The 20,142-nt window shown below is 41.4% G+C and overlaps 1 protein-coding gene across 1 annotated transcript; it reads right to left on the bottom strand.

Moving 5' to 3' along the window:
* Positions 1 to 158: 158 nt before the first annotated feature.
* On the bottom strand, positions 159 to 19,314 carry ngef (neuronal guanine nucleotide exchange factor). The gene is made up of 15 exons (XM_071535056.1): positions 18,751 to 19,314; positions 15,058 to 15,163; positions 13,232 to 13,591; positions 12,601 to 12,677; positions 11,140 to 11,390; positions 8,733 to 8,893; positions 8,442 to 8,594; positions 4,629 to 4,758; positions 4,402 to 4,476; positions 3,501 to 3,590; positions 3,037 to 3,200; positions 2,740 to 2,898; positions 2,344 to 2,423; positions 2,149 to 2,253; positions 159 to 1,275 (listed from the first exon to the last, which is right to left on the bottom strand). The coding sequence occupies exons 1-15, from the start codon at positions 18,962 to 18,964 to the stop codon at positions 1,031 to 1,033; spliced, it is 2,370 nt and encodes a 789-aa protein (XP_071391157.1). The 5' UTR covers positions 18,965 to 19,314; the 3' UTR covers positions 159 to 1,030.
* Positions 19,315 to 20,142: the final 828 nt, after the last annotated feature.

Raw genomic sequence — 20,142 nt, 5'->3', positions numbered from 1 at the left:
CTCTGGTTTGAGACAAATTATACCATTACGCAACATCAAGAACCCTTTGTGAATATTAAGGATGATAATAAAAGTGTTGTTCAATGAATTGGATTTCACACTTGTTACCAGTAAAACCAGTTTAGATCCATAGAAAATAACTAGTCACATTTCTGATTTATTCTTTTTTATTAACAATAAATTACATCATACAAAATGAAATGAGATAATTATTTAATAATTATTAGGCTGTTGGTTTAAACATGGAATGCTTGCAATATACAAATATTTATAGACACAGGTTTTACTCTCATGCCATTCTGTAGCAGTCCAATGTGCTGGTATATTCTGTGAAGATGCAACAGATGTCTGGAGGTTATTTGGCGTTGAATTGTTTCACAGGATTTGTCCCAATTGTGTCTGTGTGTATGATCCTCTCAAATTGACAACTTTACATTTTATTTTAATTGCATTTGACCACTCATTTGATTTGATTATGCATATGCACAGATTGTCAATTTTTGTTCAATATCACTATTTTACTATTTTAAGCCTTTGTGTTTGGCCTTAAAAAGGGATGGGATTTAATTCATGGTTGAAAGGTATTTTACTCTCAGATGAAACACATCAAAAGTTTTAAAACATGATTTATCCATGCAGCTGAGGCATGTTTACAGTACCTTTACAAGACAACCTCCTTTAGAAACATTTTTAGGGTTCTATTCAGCTCCTTCATCCACATGCTAGTTCCTCACCAAATAGAGCGTTGCTCTATACTTTCCACACCACAGGACGTGGGCCTACAAAACATTCGTTCAATGGAAGTTTATATAATATTAGACATGCAGGTTTTGTGGAAGCAAACTCTTTTTCTCAAGTGCTTTGATCGTCCCAAACTCTGGCACTTCAAAACCATCTGAGTGAAATCAAAGGGAAATGATGTCATTGTACATTTGAAGTTGTTCCACTGTAATTGAGTCACATGATGTCCTGATTCATTTTTCACCTAACGCATATGGCTCTCAGTGGTACATTCATCATTTTAAGTGCTTCACTGCACATCCTCCACTTCTGTGGAAGGACTGAACAAGTTGGAGACCTTTGGCGTGCGCCTGCCCCCCCTTAAGCCAATCCTGGCTCCAGGTTGAGGGCCTCCTCCAACCTCCTGAGTCTGGTGGATTCTAAAGGCTTCTCTCAGGTTCTGTGCCCGGACCTCCTTGCTCTGGATCTCCTCTACTACTCGGCTGGGGAACCAGCCCCTTTCGCCATCATGGAGCCTCTCACCCATCATCCAGCCTGGGAGAGAGGAAGAAAGTGAAAGACATGAGGGGAAATGCCAGTGGAAAGAGAACATCATAAAGAAGGTTAATTCAAATGGATAAAACAAATAATTTTAATTATAACTGAAGAGAAAGTAAAAGTGAAGAGAAAGTAAAGAAGCAAAAGGAGTGAAAGGAAAAACAGGAAGAGAAGATAAAACAAATTAAAGGCTCTAAGTAAGTAGGCTTGGGCTGGTGTGACACTTTCCAAAACCGGTCTGGTATCCATCAAATATCTGCCAAAACTGATAATAGACTTTTAACCACACAAGGGCGTACTACACTTGCATGCTAATACAATATGTGCAGGATTGCCTGTAGTTCCTGGTGCCGCTGAAGTCTCGTTTTTGCGTGATATCCTTGCGTCAGGTTTTTTGGAAGACTGGTCTGCATTACTAGTAGCTATAAGTATAACTCCCATTGCCTTAGTGTGCTTTTAACAAAGAAAACATTAAAAAAGTAAACAAAACTTCTATAGTCAGCGCCATCTTTAACAACTGATCAGTGTAAACAAACGCTTGTGCGTGTCCTGTGTTGCTTAGCAACAAAAGCAGTAGGGATTTGTGTTTGAAAGGAGTAACCAGCAAATGATCTCCATTTCTAATGAAAATATTGTATTTATCATGTTATCTTGTTAATACAATATATTTAGCGTGGTGCAATTAGCTGATGTACACATAGGCTACTTTTTAATGTGCAGACCATCTCATAATGACAAATGCCGGTACAGTCTTTGTGTAGAAAATGAAACCGGTGTAAGCTTGTAGACTGTATCAAACCGCTTTAACCAGAAACCAGCCCAATCCTACAGGTAAGGAGATATAAGAGCAGATATGTTGTCTCTACAAACCATCGTCTGTTCTCTCCAGCAGGTTCAAAACATCAGCCATCTCAATGGAGAGTTCATCTGGCTCTTGAGATGAGTATGACTGAATACACTGCACCTGAGGAGAGTCTGACATATACCACAGATAGTGTGAGTTCATATCTCCAAGTGTGCCTGTTTTGGAATGTACATCCATGTTACTGTGGTGTCCTGTCTCACCTGATTGGTGGGTGCTAGTAGACATAAAGCGTGTGCGCCGGTTTGGAGTGAGAGCACACATCCAACGAAGCTTATCACTCCTGTCAATAACAGAGGTGGCATCTATCAGTAACCAGTTAAGTTATTCAGTCATTCCACTGTTTCCCAGAGGTTTGAGGTTTGATATTCAGAAGATACTGTGCTATGCTAAAAATGTGTGTTGAATGTTGTCTTGGGTTTCAATTTGGGAAAATGAATGGTTCTTGGGACGTAATGTAAGCAACATTCATTCAGATCAGTGAAGAAAACACATTTTTATACACAGTCTTGGTTTTCTTGCAGTACTCCTTACACCTCTACTATCTTATGATCGACAGCTCAGTTAAAGCCCAAGCTGATATTGCTCCAGATACTCACATGCTGGTGGTCTTGAGCATGTAGTTGACCTGACGCTCCTCCTGGTTTTCCAGAAGCTTCAGGTTAAAGACATTGGCCAGCATTTGGCCCTGGTCTTCAAGGTCTTCGGTCCTCAACATGGCCCGAGTGCAAGAGTCGAGAACCTGGAACTTCTCCCCACTGATAACAACAAGTCTAGATTAACATCTCTTCCTTTTAGTGCAAGAAAATTTGGTGTTTTTTGGAATACTCCTATAATGTAAATCACAGCCCAAGAAAAACAAGAAGAATTGCACAATGAGGATACCCCATGCTAACCTGGAGCTGCGCTTGGTGATCAGCAGCAGGTTGTTAAACAGGAATAAGTAGACTGGGTGGTACAGCTTACGGCTGCGCATGGTTCTTGTGCTCTTGGGTCCAGCCATCTGCTGCACTTCACCCTTCTTTAGCAGCCAACGTGAGTGGGAAATGATGGGTACAGACTGCAGGGGTTAAGAGAGGTCACAAGATATGGGTTTAAAACAAGGCATACTGGAAATTGTTCACAAACCTATTGACTATGTCATGGTTCTTGGTCAATGCTGAGTTCAGATGCTTCGGTTTGTTCATTTCTTTTTAGGCAGTAGACTTCAGAGTTGAAAGGAATCCAATGTTATCATATGTAATTGTGAAGACATGTATTTGCAGCTGTGTATGCCTGTGACCTCCATGACCAATGCATTTAATGTTGAGATTATGACTTTATAACAAGTGAAAATGTGATATGATAAGACTTTAGATACCTTGGATTTAAATTCCAATGTTTTCTCAATGCTGATGAGCTCCTCAGTGCGACTCATCTTTCTCACGCCTTCGTTGCACTCTTTTACAATCTGAGGCAGACACAAATACACACCATCAGGAACCACAAACCTTAAAGTAGGTTCAAGACGAACACAACTGACAGAATCACAAATCACAAAGCCAATGGCCAGAAACCCATGATTGATTTTTGACGGTGACTCGACTTTCGAAGAACACGTAAATAAAGTAGGGCAGTCTTGTTTCCTACAATTGAGAAACATATAAATAATAAAATAATATTTATCCTTCACATATCTGCAGAAGGTCATCCATATGTTTTTATCTTATCTTCTTTAGATTACTGCAACTCTTTCCATTCTTGCCTCGAGCTGGTTCAGAATGCAGCAGCTAGGATTTTAATTGGCACCAAACCAAGATAATATATATCCACTACTACTACTACTAATAATAATAATAATAATAACAATAGCTATTATTATTATTCCCCATGTGGTTATCCAATGTTTGGTTCAGTTCAGTGTGTAGACATGTAAAGACAATAGGATGTATGTTTTTGCTGAACTGTGATTGTGATTGAACTGTGCTATCGCTGTATGCTTAACTTGTTTAATGAGTCCTATGATTTTGTAATTACTTTAATGGATGCTCCAATTAAACAACATATCATGAGTAACTGCAGCATAGCTAGTTAAGGCCATTACAAGAATTGTCATTCCATGCAAAGTATACACAAGTGTAACACATCTTGGAAAATATCCCAACACAGTGATGATTTATAATGTTTGTCATGGCTTATGTCCATTTCCATATTACCACACTGCTGAATGCTTCCACCTTCCACTGAACCCAACCTAGGCCCAGCCCTTGACTGATAGTCACCTGCTCCAGTTGCTGATGTGCTTTTATAGCATTTGCCTCCCGCTCAGAGTTTTCTTCTGCTTTTTTCAGGATATTCTGTACGAACAAACAAAGTCAAATTTCAATAAAGAGACTGAACCGCTCTTAACTGTTTGTTACTGCAACTCACATACGTTTGCCTACACACTTTCAAATCTATTGAAATTCCATCATATCTTGCCATCATATCTTTTTGTTGGTGCACTCACCTGTACAAGCAGCTTGAGCCTTGTGATCCTCTGGAAGGGGAGGATGAGGAAGGAGGTGAAGGAGAGGCCTCGGACACAGGGTTGGTTCTCCAGTGTAGCCATAGCCTCACGGAATGCCTGGTTTCCCTCTCTGGACAAAACACAGGCATGCTTACATGCTTACAACAAACAAGGTTCAAACAATACAATGCTCAACGGACCATAGATCTAGTGAGCTCAGACACATTAATGAGTCATCACCACAGTAGTTGCTTCTGGATAACACTGTGAAGAAAAATCGTCCTTCCCTTTACCCAGTTCCCTTGATGTACAGCATATTAGTTCAATAACCACAGCATTGTAGTCATGCTACCAGAGATGGGCAGTATTTAAAATACATGTATTTGAAATATGTATTTTAATTGCTTTTGAATATTTTGTCATTTGTATTTGACCTGAGTGAAAAAAACAAAATGTAATTTGTATCAAGATACTTTTGGGCACACTTTTTAGAATATGTAAGACTAAATGATTTCCAATATTTAGATTTCCATAAGTTTTGAGATGCAGCCCTGTTTTGACTGTTCCTATGGACATGTGTCACATGACTTGCTTGATGCATGTGCCATCTGCAAGTGACTACATGAGTCTAAAATTAAAAAAAAACAACTAAAAAGAAACAGAAAGAGAGTAAACAGTGATTTGCTAACTGTTGAAATAAAAAAAAATTGATTCATAACCTATTTAAAATCAACTAAAAAGAAACAACAAAAAAACAGTAAACAGTGACTTGTTAAAAATATGTTAATTTAACGTTCATTAAGAGGCAAAAAAAGATAACAGGTTTAGTTATTTTTTTCTCCTTTTTCAGTGGCACCTGTTTGGGGCTTCAAGCTTGATTTATTACTTGTTCAAATGGACACGTAAAGGAAAATGCCAATTTAAATGAATGGATCAAATGTTCACGTTTCAATGTATGTATTTTTGTATTTGAAAATACAAATTACATGTATTTTAATTAAATACATTTGTTCACAGAAGTAACTTGTAATTTATTTTGATACATTTAATGGACATGTATTTGTATTTTGTATCTAGATACATTTTTCTGTATTTTTGCCCATCTCTGCATGCCACTGCACTGTATGCAAACACAGATGAGCTGAGAAAATCCCTGTTGTGGTTTTTCATTCCTGACCAGAAGAGGGCCCTGTTCTTAAATTCTGCAAGACTCACCAAGCAAGCTTAATGCTTATGTTTTCACACCAAGTTTTACAATGGTAGAGTTTTGCTTAGAATGCTGAAAGAGCGAGAGGAGCGAGGGTAATCGCCTTTGCTTGATGACGTGCAGCCTGTAAATAATCTGCCCTGGAATGAGCGGCCATGAAAACCTCTTAAGAATTTATCAGCCTGGGGGGAAAGCACCGAGAGAGAAAACAGCTGCTCCCCTCCCAAGCATTACAATAACCAGTCACTGGGTTTTTGTGTACGTTTGTCATTTCCTCACTAAACTGATATGATTGACATTCAAAATAATTATTGTAGCTCTGAAACTGATGTAATATCATGTGACTGGTGATTAAGCAAGGCACTCCTAACACCCCAAGGCATCAAGATCATGGAGTTTCCTCTGTGTGGTTGGACCCTTATTGCTCTGCAGTACCACAAACCTTTGGAATAGACTTGATATAATGTGGACACCTACAATGCAGATGAAAAATAACCCCTAGTAGATGGACTTTGTTAGTACGACAACTCACAAATTTTCATTCATTAGTTCCTCATTATTATGCCTCATTATTTCCAGCGCACACACCCCAAATCTGATTTTCACACACCCAGTAGGCCTCATGAGTTTTTCCGGTAACTGTCTAACATTGATGGTTGGCAGAGGTCCCAGCTAGTTTCTGCCATGCTGTGTTTCTGTCCTCCGCAGCGCGTGGGAATGTCACAGTCTCACTCAGGTATGCGGTGTTGATGAAGCGGAGACATACACGCTATATTCATCGCCAACCACACCCTGCACATCAAATTTGTCATGATCAAAAGAAAAACCTGTTCTCTACTGAAAATAAAGACTGACTGACAAAAACATTCACAGACATTAAAAAAAACACTGAGCGATGTACTAGGGGATGACGCCTATTCTTCTGGCTCTCACTCTGTCTTTCTCTTTCGCTCCCAACATAGACTCGTCATCAGTATTCAGCCAGTTGAGCAGGGCACAATGTAATTCTAAGCAGAGGTCTTGTATTGCTACATGCTTTCTGGCATAATACTTTGTTCATAAACTAGACTGACAGCCAGATTAAAGGTGCGATACACCCATAGCAAAAAATTGCCATAATTGGATGGTTGATCAATATCACTGACTCAGTGATTACATGGCCAAGCGCTGAAATTTCTAGCTTCCAAAACTCACTTTCTGGCCCGTCTCTGTGATGTTAACATATATACTGTAGGTATATATTTCTGTCTATGGATGGCGTTTCTTTTTACTCAAGATCTATTGTCTAGTAGTATTTGTCTCAGGTGTTTCCACTAATCACTGCGGCTTACACCTGATGGGTAATATACTGTATATGGTAAGAGTACGGTAAGACTTTATGCCCAAATTTACGCTTTCTTCTGTCCATTACAGTCCACCAGCTGTGCCAGGGACCTGTCAATGTTTGTGCAATGCCTTGGACGCCAAAAGAGGTCAATTAAAGCAATAAATTACTTAATGCACCTTTAATTTGTGCTAAAAATCCTGTCCTAATGTGCCAGTGTTGCTGCCATACCAGAGTTACGGTAGCAGGTTGCGAGACTAAGACCACATATTGCATGCTTACATGCTGTTTGCACAGAAGGGGAGAGCGGGGTAAGATGAGCCAGCCACCCCCTGTATCCTAGCAATGATGAACACTATGGGTCATATGACCAGGCATTTAGGAAAAGACTTCCATTTCAATATGGCTGCGCTGGAGCCAGCCACATAGGAAAAGTAGTAGGTCCATTTATGCTCAAAACTCTTTTTTGTAACAAAAGTAAATTTTTACAGTCATTGTTTAATGGCTGTTGTCTCAATACCAATTTAGCTACATTCAAACATATATACAGTACTGTGCAAAAGTCTTAGGCACCCAAGAGTTTTTATATAAATTGTGTCTTAGATGTTTATTCATTTTTTTTATTTTATTTTTTTTGCATAGTGTGTCAGTAGACTGCTCTTTATAGTACATTTTTTTATATTTAGAAACTTTTCATTCAATAATTTTTGAAAGCATCTTCACTTTTTTTCTTTTACATGTGCCTAAGACTTTTGCACAGTACTGTACAACAAATGTTGGTCTATTACCAAGGACTAAAACCACATGAATTAATTAGCAAAAGGTTAGCAGTGAACTAGTGTGTACACCAATTTTTTTTCCAAAAAGGTGGCTATGGGGTAAGTTGAGCCAAAGGCCACGGGGTAAATTGAGCCAAGGGACCACTTTTTTTTAGAAGTTGTATTTTCATTATTCTTTCGTTAAGCTGCATTCTTACAAATTCATTTGAAAATCAACATCCTGAAATATCGGTGGAAGCAAACTAGCTCATCTTACTCCGCTCTCCCCTTCTATGTAATATCTCACGCAATTTGCTACAAAGTGTGACATGAAATGTATACATTGTTCAATACAGTTTCGTCAGGCTGATGACTAAGGCATCACTCACACATAATAGGAACCTGTTTTGAACGCCTCAGAAATATGCCCCATAGGAGATGGCAACCCCAGTCCCATTGAACTACCAGTGTATGGAGAGGTTAGTCCACATTGTAACAGAGGCATTTGTTAAAGGAGTACCCACAAAATGCGTCGGTAGTTCTTCTCCTGGTACACCTGGTTGATGACATAGGTGGTGAAGACGTGGAAGTGCTCCACAGAGTGGTGGTGGACAATGTCACATACGTCCGAGATCTGGATGGACTGCTCAATTCGGTTCTCCAGGTCCATCAGGAACCTGAGAATATTGAGACATCATCATCCAGGGACATAAAGTTAAAGGTTGTTTACTTGACTGGAACTACACAGCTGAAAAATATGATTAGACTTCCAATCATTGACACATTTTAAAGGGTTAGCCAAAACCTTGTCGTACCTTTCGCTGGCTTTCATGACTTCCTCGATGTTGGAGAAGAGAAAGTGCATGTCGGACTGGCTGAGAGTGTTGAACAAAACAGGGTTACGAAGGAAGTGAGTCTCTAAAACCTCCAAACTCTTGTAGTAGGATGCTTCTGATGTCACCAGCTCAAACATGGCCTAGAGAATAATAATGGATCACAAGGTCATATAAATACACCTTCCAGCAGGACAGGGTGCATATAATCCTGACTGGTTCCGATCCCTAAAACCAGTGACCAGTTACTGTGATCAAACTATGACTATAGTTATATATATCATAATATAATACATTTTAGCATTATATTGTATTTAGAGATATTACAGACACACACACACACACAGGTCAATAAGCAGGATCGGCCAAATCAAATATTGATGGATGTGAATTCAGAAACAATTATAACTTAAGAAAAGGCATCTTATGAAAAAAGTAATGCAATATCATTAACAGCAACTATGGCATTTTATGTGCAACTAAACATAGCATCAGTAATTATCGCATCAGTAACTATATTTTGCTAGTCTTTTTACAAGTGACAAAGTACTAGCAAGTCAAAATAGACAGGCCACTAACTTGAAAACAAACCCAGCAACAATGAATGGAGAGCTCGTATAATATCAATAGAAAATAGTAATAAAAAAAAAAACAATGAAATAGCATGTTAGGAAGTGACTCCCTATAGACATGACTGATTACGATGCATTGAAAATTAAAGTAAAATGCTGAGTAAAATGCATTGAAGGTCTCAAAATTCCACGGCACACTTGACCTTGCCTCAAGGCACACTGTTTGAAAACCTCTGCCTTAGCGCGTCCTCTCTCTCTCTCTCCCGTCTTTCCTGTCACACCTCACTGCCAGATATCAGATAAAGCAAAGATGGTAAAAGAATACTATTTAAAGCTGCACTAAGCAAAAATATTATCTAAAAATCCATCTGTCTTATCAGGCTCGTCTCTTTAGTTCTCTTTGGTATAAAGCATCACAGACTGGCTGGTAAACATGAGCGTGCTGTGTGGAGTTTAATGATGTCACCTTACAGGATTTCTGGGTTTTGAAGTTCAACTTTTTCAAACAAACTAACCCTTTGCTGCCATACGGAGCCGGCAACATGTGAAGTTGCCTAGCACAGTTTAAAAACACGATAAAGGCTACGGGCCCTGTTTTCGTAACGCTGCATGGCGCATGGTGCATGGTGGAGACTTTGCACTGGCAGTGGATCAATAAATAAAATATAAAAATAAATAAAATTAAACTGTACATAAAAAAGGACCAATAGAACTGCTATAGAACATTTTTTTTCCTTGAAATGAAATTACAAAAACATTTGTGGCAGAAAATAAAATACATAGATCCTGGTTATTGATCTACTTAAAAAAAAAAAAAAAAAGTGGCATTTTCGTCTGGCCTTTCGTCGCCCCTTTGGTAACTTGACTGTGCCGAGCTAGATTGTTGCAAAATAAGTACACAAAATTCTGTGCTTTTGTGCACACCTAACTGGTTGGCTGTATCTTGGTAGGCTATTCCACACAGCTTCCAAGTTTATACATTGCAAATCATCAGGGGCACATGGCCAGCCAGTGACATCCTGGGGACGCATTGGACGCAGTAGTTCACACTCACAGCCGTATTGGCAATAGTGGCATTATTGTGCACAGGTAAATGTAGCCAAATATGACTAATTGAATGCAACCTTATTAATAACTTAAGTAAAACAAACTACAGGCAACGGACTGGAAAGACATTTTGTTGTACTGCAAAGTTAGTTGCAACTGCACATGTGGTTACTGTGTGAATCATTGTCTTCCAAATTAAAACTGTCACTGCATGTCATTACCAGGAACTGAGTTGTTTGGTCATGATTGATGCCAGCCCCTACCGCACCTACTGATAATGTACTCCTCCTAATCCTGCACCGTTCCCAACTGTACAGCATGCCTCTGGCCACAGAAAATACCAAAGATAGTCATCTGTGCTTTGATGGCCATGCGCCATTGATTCACGAAAATAGGGCCTTATGTAATTTTCTTCAACAGTGGATAGTAAAACCTCTATAGTTTCATTTACTCATTTAGTTTATTATTGAGTCCTGAAATTGTAATTTCCTTTAAATAAGTGGCAAAAAACTGCCGATGGGGTTTTCACTTGTTTCAAATAGAAATCCATCTTGTTTCAAAATGCATTGGAAACAAGTGGAGTTATCTCACCTCACTGGCAGAATTTTTCTCTTGGTTTAATTAAAATAAGATCTGAAGGCTAAATAGGAGACTAAATGACTTGTTAAGATTGACCTTTTTTTTGCAGTGTAACTACCTACCCGCTAAGCACTCCACCCTCACACACACAGCCTCTCATCCAACTTTGACAGCTTTGTCGTCCGGCTCACCTCCTGCATTATGACTTCCTTCTGTTGTAGCTGGGTGAGCAGGCCGCTCTCCTGCACAGCCTCCAGGTTCTGCCACAAGCTCAGGGAGCGAGCGCTGTTCCTCAGCTGCAACTGTAAGGCCGGAGGGGACATTCCCCCTGAGCTGGTCCCCCCTAACCCCGCCGGGACCCCGGGCGGGAGGCCATCCCGCTGCCGCCGCTGCTCGATCTCCTGCTGCTTGGAGGTGTCCCGGTACTCCTGGTACAGGAAGGCTGGAGGGACAAAAAAAGGACAAGAGGATATGAGTGAAGCATTAGGTAGGAAGTTGGAATTTCTTTTTTTTTTGCTTTTTACACAGGGGTTACCGCTGTGCCACAATGATATTTGGGAGACATTACACGCACGTTTATGATGTGTGTTTCTTTTTTAAAACAGAGCTGTTATGATGCTTAACAAATTTGAGAGAAATCTGGCAATGATGTTCTATCGCATTGTATTGTATTATGTTGTATTTTATCGTATCGTATTGTACCATATAATATCTTATTATATCGTATCATATCATATCATATCATATCGTACCATACAGTACTGTACCGTACCGTACCGTATCATGCATTACTAGAGTTACAGCTCAGCAGTCATTCAAGAACTTAAAACATACTGTAGACTTGTGAGGTTTTGAGGTTAAGAAAATCATGAAATGGACTTTGGTTAGTGAGTCTCTTAAGCGATCGTCTCCTTCAGCATGGCTCAGGTGAAAGTGGGCCGAATGTTTGCACACCGATAAGAACGGAGGCTGCTTTCAGGGAACGTTGGCTGTGTGTGTGTTGAGAGGGAAGGTGACTTTGAACAACAGGAGCCTGTTGCATAATCTCCCTCAGTCATATACTGCAGATTGCTTAGGTGGGCGTAGAGTTGGACTGAGAATTACATAAGCGAAAGAGAAAGACACAGACACACACACACACACACAGCCGAAGAAGTGCAGAGGCTAGAGATAGAGATATTTCTACCTGATGAGCACTTTCTGAGTTTTTTTCAGCCAATCTGCACGTTTGTTGAGATTATTTACCCTAGTCACACGGGCGTGCTGCTGCCTGAAGTGAATTTGAGCTAATCTATGCAAATAACCATTTTACTGTGTACACAATGAGCAGCGTGTATAGGAGTAGTCTGTCAACATGGCTAGACTATCGGCTCTGAGAGGTGTTCAACCTTGACGGACGAGTCAGACGCAGGCAGCGATAGACACGACACAGTGGAAGCCTTATCAAGCTAATTCTTTGTTGGGCTGATAAACTGTTATTAGAAATGTATGTGTGTGTGTGTGTGTGTGTGCATGTCAGGGCTATATGCGCGAAGAAGAGCTGATGATTTTATAGCAACAGCTCTGGAGGTGGTGGAGTGGGTGGAATACACATGCTACCTTCACCCTGCCTGACTCGCTGCGTTTCTATTGGCTGACTATTATTTCCTCACCAATGTTTTTGACGATGTTGAGGCTGTGGCAGATCGACTCTATTTTCCTTTGAGAGCTCTCGCCATTGCTCACCAACCTGAGAAGAAAGAACGATCGACAGATAGATAGATAGATAGATAGATAGATAGATAGATAGATAGATAGATAGATCAAAAATATTCAGTTTTGCTGGCATTTGCAAAGATTATGCAACATCTTAACCACCTCTCACTTCAACGTGATGATTCATTTTGCTGTGAAAACATGATAAGATGATATCATTGGCAGATCTCAGCAGACACACAGCGATAAAATCTTGCATCAAATGTGCCAAAGTGTGAAAACAAGCACCCACAAAGCTCCTTGGCATATCTGCTAAAAAGATACAGAATAATACATCTGCTACCCGCTTTCACTTTCATTCTCTGGTCACACACACTGAGACAATATTCAGTCATGGCAACCTCTCCATCACCCATTTTCTAACAATCCTGTCCAGTGTATTTGTTGCTGCACGAGCACCAACACCTAACCCATGACTTTTATCTTCCTGCAACATTTTGTGTGGCAGAAACCCACAGGATTTTCCCACTCCCAACCCTCTCCACCTGTCCATCCCCCCCCCCCCCCCCATGTCATCTCGTGTCTCACCTGAGGTTGATGCCGTCTGGGTCTGCCCCCTCAAAGCTGGAGCGCTGCGAGCCCCTGGCCGCCCCCCCGGCCTCCTGCACGCTGCAGGCGGTGGCCGTGCGCTCCGACAGGCTCTCCATGTCTCGGCTGTGGGTGCCGTGCGTCCGGTAAGCGAGCCTGTCAGCCGCGGTCCCTCTGTACTGACCGTTGGAAGCAGCAGATATGTCCACGCTCCTCTCTCCTCCTCCTCCTCCTCCTCCTCCTCTTCCTCCTCCTCTCCTATCTAGAGCGTCCCCGCTACAAGGTGAGCGTCGGCTGCTGTGCTCACCATTGCTTGGCAACGCAGCTCGGGAATGGTGGGGCTGTGGTGAAGCTGGTGGGCTAGATTTGACAGCAAAAACACACACTTCAGAATCGCAGCCACAGGAGCCGGCTTTATCCCCGCGCATGAAGTAGGAGTTAATGTTCTGAAGTGTATTGAAAGGCATAATCATTTACTCATTCTGTCAGTGGTAATTGGTATTGTCATGGTAAGTCTAAGGTGTTTTTTTTTATTTTTAAATTTGAATCACATAACTTGAATGGATGGAACGGTTCTTCTACTGTTTGCCATGGTAATTTGGCTAGGCCAGCATAAAATGCCGATTATGGAATTTTAAGGGTTAGTTGCTATGGTGACAGCACAAGTCTTAGCAGTAAGGCCATAATGTCTGTCACACTTGCATGAGAACTGTGCAGATGTACGGAGCCCAGGAGTGGCCATTGGGAGAGGGAAAAAAGTTATATCAAGTCCACGATTTACTGTAAGGGATTTACTGAGATACAATTCGTTCCCTTGATTTCGTTAAACTGTGCAGTTTAGGAAAAAATGCAACTTAAAAGGAACCTTTTAGGTATTGCAGATAGGCCTGGTAAGGATTTGGTATGTTAATATCCATTGTCTGTTTACACTGAATAGGCAAATCCCCCAAATATTGCAACATATTTAGCCACTTAACCTTCAGGCCATGTAAACACAATCAGGTGGCTGCAACACACCCAGGGCAGCGCCACATTTAAACATCATCACCAATATGTGCACTGACTCTTTAGAAGCTCGTGAAGAGTGCATGTATTATATATCCAGAGCACCATATCACTATTTCGAGGGCACGTTTTGGCAATTCGTGCGCACGTAAAGAGGAAATCGAGGGAACGAATTGTATCCCCGTGTGCACGAAAAAAGAAAACGAGAGCTCGAATTGCATATCGTGCGCACGTTGCAGTAAATCGTGGCCACGACATGAGTTATTTTTCTCCCGATGGCCACTCCCAGGCTCCGTACAGGTGAGTCTGTTAGCAAACCGTCAAGTCTCAACTGAAAGCTAACGTTAGCGACGGCGCTAACGTTAGCTTTATCAAAGATTGCACTTCTCTCTCAACCTCTCGTCGGTTTATATGGAAGCTAGCCCGACGGTTCACATAAAATTGGCCGCCGTTCCGACCGTCCTGGAACGTTGATTTGAATGGGAAAGACCGATCTATCTATTCAAGTTCTGTCATTTGAATCTTTATTGCTCTTTTCCACTACCACCCTGTTCCACACATTTACACTGGGCACAACTCAGTACAAGCACAGTCTTCTAAGACCAGCAACCTTCCAGTCACAAGCCTGGCCACAAGTCAGTATAGTGTTACAATGGTGTTTGTGTGTGTACAGGTGTGTTTGTGTGTGTGTGCATACAGTGCCTAAACAAAGCACCAAGTCCCTTGTGGAAGGTGTATCTCATTCTGGGTGTGTGGTTGTTTGTGTCTGGGCGTGTGTTTGTTCAGTATTAGGGTTGGGCAGTGGAGGCAGTGAGGCTCACCGTCTAGCCTGGGGCGTCAGAGGTGATTTCTGGGGCAAAGGGGCATTAAAGGAGGAGACTCCTGCCTTGTTGGATGGACTGGGCTCCAAGCCAGACCTGGGAGAAGCTGGGGAGACAGAGAGAGAGAGAGTGAGTTTAAGTAACCAGGGACCACAGGAAAGCACAAGGAAATTAAAGTGGAGTAGTCCCCAAGCGGTCTCATTATCTCTCCTTTTCGTGTGAAACACTGAGTCACATACACTTGCATACAAAAGATCTCACACATGCATAGACAGTACGCACACGCTGGCTCACACACACAGCCTCCTTTGAGCACAGGGGGCAGATTGGCAGGTACAATGAGTTTGAGACTGTTAATACAGAAGAATGCATGTGTTCCCGGCAGATAACCATACTGAGGGATACATATTTTCCTTGCAGTGCTATTAGACTCTTCCCATTTACCTCAAAGTTGGTGTACTGTATGTATGATTTCTCTATTTGGGCTTTAATGAAGTCATTGTACTGAAAAGTACTCACAAACCTTGATATGCTAATCAATTGATGTTTGCTTAGCTCAAGGGAACTGGCTTGTCACACTGAAGATTTTATGGTTAAAATGAGCATCATGAAATCAAAACTAGCAGGTAATCTGTGTTTTTTTTTGGGGTTTTTTTTGTCTCCATCTTTGGTGCTCAGTGCTCACTGCTGTGGTGTTTCAGCACTGCATTTCCCAGAGATCACCTGTCAATCAAACAGTGTTGTGACGTCTTTTTCCTTTTTCCGTTGATGCAGTTTGAGTTTCTGTACGTGGCGCTCTTTTGTTTGTCTGTTCAGCCATGGTGGCTATCGCTGCTCATGCTAACTACCTAGTTCTTCTTTTGTTCCAAGCAAACCAGAAATGTAAAATGCATCACTTCCTGTGTGCCAGAGGATTTTTCCTGGGAAAGAGCTACCAGACACCAGGTGTTTAGAACAGCAAATGGAAAAGCTTTCATGAACTGGCAATAGGTGAATCACCATTGTGTTAGATCAATCAGATAGAGAGTAGCAAAATGTATTTAAATGAAAATGACATGGATTATTACTTTAATAAATGGGATTATTATTTTAAACCTGCAATAAGCCATTTCAGACCCTATAACCAATCCTGAAAACCAACGTGTGCTATGATTTCCTAAAGCTTGTTGTCAAAGTCGGACCGAATCGAAGCTCCTCCCAGCCCATTCAAGTAGCTTTTCCTTTTTTAAAACTAGCTTGTCTCCCTCCCTCTGATAAATACAATTAACAATGCTCTGTGTTGTCAGTGATCGTATGCACAATATTACAAAAGATCATTCCGGGAAGTGTTCTAACACTGGAACATCTCAGCCTGCTTTGCTGAATCACATTAGCACTTGCACTGCATTGGGAAAGAGCAAATAAAGGCATAATCTGCCCTAACTCCACAGCTTTGTCAATGGATATAAATGTATTAATAGCTAAAACAGCTTATGAATCCATCCACAATGACTAGGCCATGGACTTCATCAAAGTTTTTGCCTATTTTCAGTTTTCATAACCTCACAGGTGGTAAACCACAATGGCAGTATACTGTAGTTGGCCTCCATGGGATGAAAACAGGAAAGAATTCAGTTGGTGAATGCTGATCTTTAGTGCATTCGTTTTGAGAACAAAAGCAACCAACAGCCTCTAAATGGGCCTCCCAAGAAAGAACATCTCACCTTTCGGATTAACACAGAGCAGAGAGGGATTTACTTTATTCACTTAGCCTTCAACTCTAAGGAAAACACCCACTCTCACTGCTCCAAACACAAACTCTGTACCACCTGCATGACACTTCCTGCTGATAGCAGATCTCAGGCACAGTGTGTTTTGTGACCTTTGGAGGTGATCTATGGGCCCTCGGTTCAGTTTCAAGACAGACTTTGTAACAAACAAGTGTCTGAGTGGTTATGTGTATTGAGGACATGTTCCAGGCTGTGGAGGAGTTATGTCATCTGGCTTGGAAAAAAGAGACCTATTTAATGTTGTAGCAACATTCTTGCAGCAATAGCTCCTTCTCGTGCTTATACTTCCAATAGAAGGTGATGATTGGGTAATAAAGTGGAATTTTTCTTCAAAAACCTGAAACCTCATGCCAGCACTAAAGTTGTGGTGAGAGAACTTGCAAGGCCAAAGTGGCAACATGCCTGTAATGGCAACATGTCACCCAAAGAAGGCACTGGACCAGGTGTGTAAAAATGCTGATTTCATGGTTCTCTGCCTTTATTCATCACTGTAGAGACAGTCAGAAATGTTGGTTGCACATAAGAATAGGAGGACTGGATGACCTAAACTCTAGAGGCCACCCTGTTTATTTGTCCATTGTGCAGAGCAGTGACTCGTAGATTCAAGATGTGCCATCAGAGCAGTCATATACCTGATAGACTTGGATAAATAAGTTTATCCTCATCACAAATCATGATTTATAATAATTCCATTTTGGACTCAGGTGTTATAGTCCTTCAGGAAATGTGTAAAGGAGAAATTAAATAGTTTCCTTTACAATTCAGGTCATCTAATTGTATCGTTTGCTTGTATTTTATATCATTTTACAATGGCCCTGTGTGTTTCATGAGTGAATTTTACAATGGTTTTCTGTTTAGCTAGGGTGGCTGATGCCGTTTGTCTAGTCATATGTAAAGGAATCACTCTGATCCCACTCCTTAAGGCCTATCCCAGACACTGGGCAAAGTCTAACCTGAAACACTTTATTGCATTTACTGCATTTTGCTGTGGCCCTAGGAATGGGCTGCATTCCTATAAAGAACAATGACAAACGTACTTGGGTCGATAGAAGATAAAACTTACCAAACAGATCATCCATAATCTAAAATAATTACAACTGACATGCTGTCATTTGGTTTCTGTCATGGAGTTTCTTGTGGTTTCTTGTCAGTACACTGGAGTACTGATAAGTAGTAGAATGCAGGTGCACAATCACAAAGTTCCTATCTGAACAAGTTTGTAGATCCATTGTAGATAATAATAATAATAGGATGATCAATAGGATGCCAGGTTTATTAGGTTGCTTCACTTAAAGCAGCTCCCAACTTCAGGTTATTATTTGCTTGAAATTTTGAGGTCAAAGGTTGATGGGTAAAGTACAGGTCTCACACAGACTACTGCGTAGTTCAAACAATAGAACCTGTTCCTCAGGTTGCATTCACATAGACTCATACAGCAGCGCAGGACTGCCAAGCCTTTGTTCCGTTTTGAACAATAACTGCTTCAGTCATCAATGGGACACCGATGAAGAGCAACAATTCACCCAGACAAGCTGTTACGGCCAACATTTGGGTTCCCATATGGTCAGTCGGATCCGCAGAGACTCCATTATGAAAGCAGACAGAGGAGTGAATTCCTAGCCAGGATGCTGGAGTGTGATGCTCTCCTATGCACCCTGTGGATGTTTGCCATGCAGCAAGTTGAATAAGCAGCTAGGCTAAAAAAATACTCCCGCTTTAGGGCCCGAGAAGGGAAGTGAAAGGTAAATAAACCTGCGTGACATGCTCCCACACTTACTCTCTCTTAATTTTGGACACAGTAGAAGCAAACATATTATTGCCAATTGGTGAGGATTTCACAAGACACACATAGGCACAATTAAATCTAATGAAATATGATTTATGATGACATTGCGAGCAAAATAGAAGCCTCATATTCTCTTACCGTCAGACTGTGTAGACGAGGCCAGCCTCTTCTTCCTCATGGAGCGGTAAAAGCGAGAGTTCCTGCGGATGGTCTCCCTGCTGAACCCAAGGTTGGGGTCGTCCTCATCATCTTCCTCATCGCGGCTGGATGGTACCACGGCTGCTGGGCGCTTTTCTGGAGGCTCCTGTGCCTTCTGCCCCCACTTGCCCCTGAACAAGGCAGTCATGGCCATGGTAAATAGCTGCCTGGGCCCTTCTTTTTCCCCAGAGCAAAGGAAATTCCAGTTGGGTTTGACTTTGAGGCAACTTGGAGAAAGGAATCCGTCAAAAATTAGCCAGAATCCAGGAGAAAATCCATGCCTGGAAATGAGAAGTCCTAGTTGTAAGTTACTCCCAAGGAACAATAACACACTACACACCTAAGAAGCTCGCACACAAGTTCAAGACTCAGCAGTGAACGACAACCTAGAGGCTAGAGAAGCTCTTCTTTGCCTGCCCCTCTCACTCTCTCTCATCTCCCTCCCTCCGTAGGGGGGACAGCAGTGTTGTTAGCTACCCAGACAGACTTTGGAGCCAGGGAGAGTCAGCCCCCTAGTTCTGCTTAAGCTGTAATTATTGCGTTTATGACTCTCCCTCTCTCTCCTGCTCTTTGTCCCTCCTCCTTTTTGCTCCCTCCCTCCCTCTCTGTCACTCCACCACCCTGTTCAGGGCTGAAAGACATTCCTGAGCCTGGCCTTACCTGCCTGCATGCCACTCTAACTCCTATCGACTCTGTTGTGGAACCTGAAAAGCCAGGGCTTCAGGGTTCCATTTTTCAGATCCTTCCTCATCATCTTGTCAATGTACCCACTCTAGCGTATGCTGTGGAGTCTTGCCCAAGTTATTTAACGAGAGAAGATGAGGTATGGCAATAAATATAGGAAGGCATGCTCAGGTATGCTCAGGTATTCTCAGTTATGTTCTTCCCATGTGTGTGTCAAAAACTGTCGAAGTGATGCATTTCTGCTGCTGTTGAGCCCGGACCCTAAAGTCTTATCTCCAGTCAGCTGACGAGGAGAGTTTAATGTTCACTCTCTTCTTCTTTCTACACAGCAATAACTACACTGCCTGTGCTTTTTTATGGCAAGACTCATTAAACAATAAAAGTTCAGAAATCCAGGTAAAATTACAGCATACAGTTTATTTATTTATTCGTTTATTTGATAGGAACAGTGCAGTTAACATAGGCTTCACAATTGAAATATAAAAGATGTATGCACATGGAGTTTGTAGCTACTGCTAATTTCCAACCCTGGTCCCTAGTTGGGCTTTTAAATAGACTACAGCTATATCTAAAATGTGTCGTATAGGCTAATAAAGAGTACAGAAAATTTAAAAATAGCCTGCATTACACGTCATCACAATGTCCTCT

Source organism: Centroberyx affinis, unplaced genomic scaffold (genome assembly GCF_046629955.1).
Source record: "Centroberyx affinis isolate AG114_WGS23_722 - 3 ecotype Tasmania unplaced genomic scaffold, CSIRO-AGI_Caff_v1 ptg002650l_1, whole genome shotgun sequence".
In the NCBI taxonomy this organism is placed as follows: Eukaryota; Metazoa; Chordata; class Actinopteri; order Beryciformes; family Berycidae; genus Centroberyx; species Centroberyx affinis.
This window is presented reverse-complemented; position numbering and strand designations above follow the sequence as displayed.

What these genes read in the sequence shown, in the direction of transcription:
- ngef (XM_071535056.1), bottom strand. Translation starts at nt 18,964, where the DNA reads ATGGCCATGACTGCCTTGTTCAGGGGCAAGTGGGGGCAGAAGGCACAG. An exon ending in CTGACGCCCCAGGCTAGACG is followed by an intron (nt 13,592 to 15,057) that starts GTGAGCCTCACT and finishes TGTCAAATCTAG; the next exon opens with CCCACCAGCTTCACCACAGC. An exon ending in GTCATGAAAGCCAGCGAAAG is followed by an intron (nt 8,595 to 8,732) that starts GTACGACAAGGT and finishes CAATATTCTCAG; the next exon opens with GTTCCTGATGGACCTGGAGA.